Source organism: Cucurbita moschata, unplaced genomic scaffold (genome assembly GCF_002738365.1).
Source record: "Cucurbita moschata cultivar Rifu unplaced genomic scaffold, Cmos_1.0 Cmo_Scf00043, whole genome shotgun sequence".
Classification (NCBI taxonomy): Eukaryota; Viridiplantae; Streptophyta; class Magnoliopsida; order Cucurbitales; family Cucurbitaceae; genus Cucurbita; species Cucurbita moschata.
Window position 1 is genome coordinate 224941 of NW_019268559.1, and position 5167 is coordinate 230107.

At 37.3% G+C, this 5167-nt stretch overlaps 1 protein-coding gene across 2 annotated transcripts in view; it reads left to right on the forward strand.

Moving 5' to 3' along the window:
• Positions 1-58: 58 nt before the first annotated feature.
• Positions 59-5167, forward strand: part of LOC111433637 (protein MOR1-like) — a 26399-nt gene continuing 21290 nt past the window's right edge. Inside the window, exons 1-6 of one of the 2 annotated variants that reach the window (XM_023070743.1) lie at positions 59-372; positions 500-605; positions 733-856; positions 1862-1941; positions 2032-2209; positions 2287-2351. In XM_023070743.1, coding sequence (XP_022926511.1) covers positions 213-372; positions 500-605; positions 733-856; positions 1862-1941; positions 2032-2209; positions 2287-2351 — 713 coding nt within the window. In that variant the 5' untranslated portion in view covers positions 59-212. The remainder of the gene's footprint in view (positions 373-499; positions 606-732; positions 857-1861; positions 1942-2031; positions 2210-2286; positions 2352-5167) is intronic. The other variant, XM_023070744.1, reaches the window with a different exon arrangement.

The following is a 5167-nucleotide window of genomic DNA, read 5'->3' on the forward strand; positions in this document are numbered from 1 at the left end:
CCCCCCCCCCCCCCCCCCCCCCCCCCCCCCCCCCCCCCCCCCCCCCCCCCCCCCCCCCCCCCTCTGTTTGCTCTGATTTAGGGCATCGCTTCGCAGCATTTCTTCTTTGAGAGTCGTGTTCTACCTGTTGCAGGCACTTGCCGGAGAGGAATATAGAGATTACGGACAATTCTGCATTTCTTTTCCCTACATAGGATCAATAGTTAGTAAAAATGTCCGAGGAAGAGAAACTGCTTAAGGAGGCGAAGAAACTACCGTGGGAGGATCGGCTTTCACACAAGAATTGGAAGGTCAGGAACGAGGCCAACATTGATCTAGCAGCCGTCTGTGACTCCATTACGGATCCCAAGGATTCTCGTCTCCGCGAATTTGGTGAGTTCACTTTGGTCCATTTCCACTTATTAGATCTGGTATCATGGCTTTGCAGCTCAGTGTCCACGATCCAGTGCAGTGATTGATGTAGATCTTTGCTCATGCATTTGGTTTCTGATTTCTCTAGGTCCGTTGTTTAGGAAGACCGTTGCGGATTCTAATGCACCAGTGCAAGAGAAGTCACTGGATGCGTTAATTGCGTACTTGCGAGCTGCTGACGCAGATGCGGGGAGGTGGGAATCCTCTTGTTTCTCTATATGAACCCGTGCCTTATTTTACTCATCCACATTTGTATATGGTTCTTTAGAGTTATCAGTTAACATTATGGTTGTCTTTTCTTTTGGAAATTGTCGTTTATAGGTTCGCCAAAGAAATTTGTGACGCAATTGTTGCAAAATGCTTAACTGGTAGACCTAAGACCGTGGAGAAGGCCCAAGCGGTGTTTATGCTCTGGGTAGAACTAGAAGCCGCCGATGTTTTCCTGGTATTTTTTTTATGCATCCTGTAGGTTCAGTTATTGTTCTCCGATTATAGAATTTTGATTTCCGCGGTTTACAATTGGATACCCCGTGGAGAAGGCACAAACTTGCTTGGAACCTTTTTCTTGGATGAAAATTTTTGTTTGGGAATTATATGAGTTGGCCAGACTCACTTTGCTGCTGGCATTCGTGAGTGTTGGGCAATATAGAGACGGGATCATTTGGAAGCTTCACTAAATGGATGCCTACACCATGGAGTCTGTTATATAGGTTCAGAAGCCAATCCTTTATATTTTGACGGCCCCCAAAATTTGTGTCATGTGCTTGAGAAATGAAGTCTTACAATCAACTATTTATTCAAATAATAATAATAATAAGAAAAAATGGTTGGCCAAGTTCTGATCGTGAATCTTTGGATGCCTCTTGAGAAATTTCCTTTTTCCACAATAGATGAGAATACTTGAAGTGGGAAGTGGATGAGCAGATGAAGTCCAGTTATACAGTCTTGATTCCTGGATTGGTGGCTAGAAACAAAATCTATTGAAGAAACCTTAGAGAGTTTACTTAGGTCGTTACTTTCATTGAAGATTAAGTTTAAAAATTGTTTTGAATAAAAAGTTTTCTTGGCCTTTCAAAAAAAAAAAAAAAAAAAAAAAAAAGGAGTTTCTGTGGTAACTATGCTGCTAAAGTACGAGAATATGAAGTCCATCTAAATGTTGCTAACTCTCTTGTCTGTTGATGGTTTCTTTGGTTCATTTGTATTAGGATATATTTTTGAGTCAAGGATGGGCGTTTGTTTCTCAATGTATAAACTATCTGGCTTTTAATTTTTTTTAATTTTTTTAATTTTTTTAATTTTTTTAATTTTTTTTTTTGAAAACTGCAGCTTAATTTCTTTTGATCAGAAACAATTTTGTTTTAAATGAAAAATCAATTTGTGAACGGTAATTTCAATTTGTTTGTCATATATGCTAATATAATATCTTACTAGAAGGTTTATGCTAATATAGGATGCAATGGAAAAAGCAATAAAGAACAAAGTTGCGAAAGCAGTTGTCCCTGCAATTGATGTCATGTTTCAAGCTTTGAGGTTTGTACTTGGATTTTATGGTGTAGGTTCTTTATCATTTTATTTTATTTTATTGTGTAATTCAGTTATCAATTTCCTTGTGAGAAATAGTGACTTTGGAGCAAAAGTTGTTCCTCCAAAACGAATTTTAAAGATGCTTCCAGAACTCTTTGACCATCAAGATCAAAATGTTCGAGCATCTTCTAAGGGATTGACACTTGAGCTTTGTCGTTGGATTGGGAAAGACCCTGTAAAGTCAATATTGTTCGAAAAAATGAGGGATACAATGGTATGACAAATGTAGATGGCTAATATACGTCCTTTATCAGTTCCTAAATATAACAATCTTGCATTTTGAATTTTCAGAAAAAAGAGTTGGAGGCTGAGCTTGTCAATGTAACGGGGTCTGCGAGGCCTTCTCGAAAAATAAGGTTAACAACATTTAGTCTCTTTACATATTGCTATTGCCATTTTTTTTTGTTGAGATAATATTATTGGCCTGATAGTGAATAGAGCATGCCCTCTAAGCAGCCATTATTCACTTGCGGTATTTTCTGCCATTTTACTTTCATTGGAATGGCTATCTTGTCGTTTACTACTTCTCTCCCTTCTATATTCTTATTTAAGTAATATTTTATTGAGGTTGGAGTTCAAATGACATTTTATTATTACTGGGACATTGGAAATTGGTTTTATGGGTTTGCTAATCCTGATGGTAGATTTGAGATAATTTTCTTTTACCAATTTAAAGATTATTTATAACTACATTGATATAGATGTGCTGACAAGTGAGATACTTTAGCTATGCTGACAATTAAAGCATTGTTAAATTGTGGATAAATTGAAAATGCATCCATTATTCATATGACGAAATTTATTGTTACCTGCCAAGAAAAAAAAAAAAAAAGCTTCCGTAATTGAAGACTTATCAATTCTTGAGTTAGTTGCTGATGCATGCTTCTTGCATTCTCTTAGTGGGCTTTGCCCCAGAGAAACAAAATGAAAGGAAAACGTGGGTGGGGAGTGACGTTAGTAGACAACTTATGCAAAATAAAAGTAGGGATGAATAGAAGAGTGTAGGAATGGGAAAAGATATATGTAGAGAGTGAGAATATGCAAGTGGTAGAGTATTGTAGGTGATATATGCCAGGGTAGAATACTGGTGGAAGAATATGCCTCTCCGTGGATGGGGGGGGCACGGTTTCATCAACAAACTTAAAAGACTAAAAGAAGTCTTAAAGAAATGGAACAAGGAGGTATTTTTGTTGTATTTCCACAAAAAGAAACCAACTACTAACTGAAATTGCTCTCCTTGAACAGATGGAGTAAACTGACTCCATCACACTAGTTCAACACACACAAAAAGCTCATGAAAGTAGAACTTATTTAGTTGGTAGTAAAGGAAGAGCAATTTTGGAGACAAAAATGTAAAAAACGATGGCTAGAGGAGGGTGACATAAACCCCAAATTTTTCCATCTTATCATGGCTACAAAGAAACAAAAGAGTACCATCATGGAAATTCTATCCACACAAGGAAGAAGTCTAGTAAACAAAAAAGAATTTGTGTCCTTTTACACGTCCTTATGTACAAAGGACAATGCTCTCTGCATATTTCCCAATGATCTTGATTGGAGTCCTATTGATCAACAGCAAGTTGCCTCCCTCGAGGTTGTTTTCACTGAAGAAGAGGTGGGGAAGGTGATTCAGCATCTAGGCTTCGACAAAACTCCAGGATTGAATGGTTTTACCTTAGAATTTTTTTAAAAAATTCTGGAACTTTATGAGAGTGGATATCATGAGAGTATTTCAAGATTTTTTTTCGAAATAGAGTTATCAATGACAACCTGAACTAAACATACATATGTCTAATCTCAAAGAAATTGGATCTCACAACCAGACTATACAAAATCATAGCAAGGGTATTATCAGAACGTCTTAAAAAGGTTCTCTTCGTCATAATAATTGGGCAACAAACAACTTTTGTAGACGGGCGACAAATTCTTAATGCATCCCTCAGGGCAAATGAACTCATGGATGAATGGGAAAGAAAGAAACAAAAAAGTGTAGTCATTAAGCTTGACATGGAAAAGACCTTCGACAAGGTTGATTGGAATTTCCTCGAAAACATTCTTGTGGTAAAAGACTTTGACTCTAAATGGCAAAGATGGATAAAAGGATGCATCTCATCCACAAACTTCTCCATCAACATCAATGGAAGGTTGAGAGGGAAGATTTATGCCACACGGGGTCTGAGACAAGGAGATCAACTATTCCCTTTTCGTTTCATCATGGTAATAGACTGTCTTAGTTGCCTACTGACAAAAGCAGAATACGAAGGCAGATAAAAGGTTTTTAAATTGGTGATGAAGGCTTAAGCATCAACCACCTTCAGTTCACGTGCGACACAATCCTCTTTTTTGACTTGGTAGATGCCTCTCCCATAAAAAACATGATCTAGACGTAAAAACCTTTGAAGGATTCTTTGGATAAAATATCAATCTCCAAAAAATAGAGATCATGGGCGTCAATATTAGCACAGAGATTATTGAAGAATTTGTTAGCATATATAGTTGTAAAAAGGGAGAAAGGCCGAATAGGTACCTAGGACTACCTCTAAAAGGAAACCACAAATCTTTTTCCTTTTGGAAGATTATATTATTGAAAAAATAGAAAGAAGTTTGTCAACGTGGTCATCATGTTATTACTTAAAAGGTAGAAGACTCATCCTTATACAAGCTCTACATTAGCATATATAGTTGTAAAAAGGGAGAAGGGCCGAATAGGTACCTAGGACTACCTCTAAAAGGAAACCACAAATCTTTTTCCTTTTGGAAGATTATTATTGAAAAAATAGAAAGAAGGCTGTCAACGTGGTCATCATAAGGTAGAAGACTCACCTTAATACAAGCTCTACATTATCCAACCTCCCCACTTACTATCTGTCTCTATTTGAAATGCCAGAAAAAGCGGCCGGTAGATATAGAAAGATTATTCATAAACTATTTGTGTAAAGATGACCCACACCTTGTTGGATGAAATATTATAAACCTCAACATAAAAGGGAGGCCTTGGTCCTCTCGCGATAAAGAAGAAGAACAAAGCTCTCCATGGCAATTGGATATGGAGATATCATCACGCAAAAAAGGCCTTGTTGATAAATCTTATAAAGACCAAATATACTCCTACATCAAACAAAAATCAACTCCCTCCATTTTTTACAAAAGAGCTTGTCATGGGGGGGGGGGG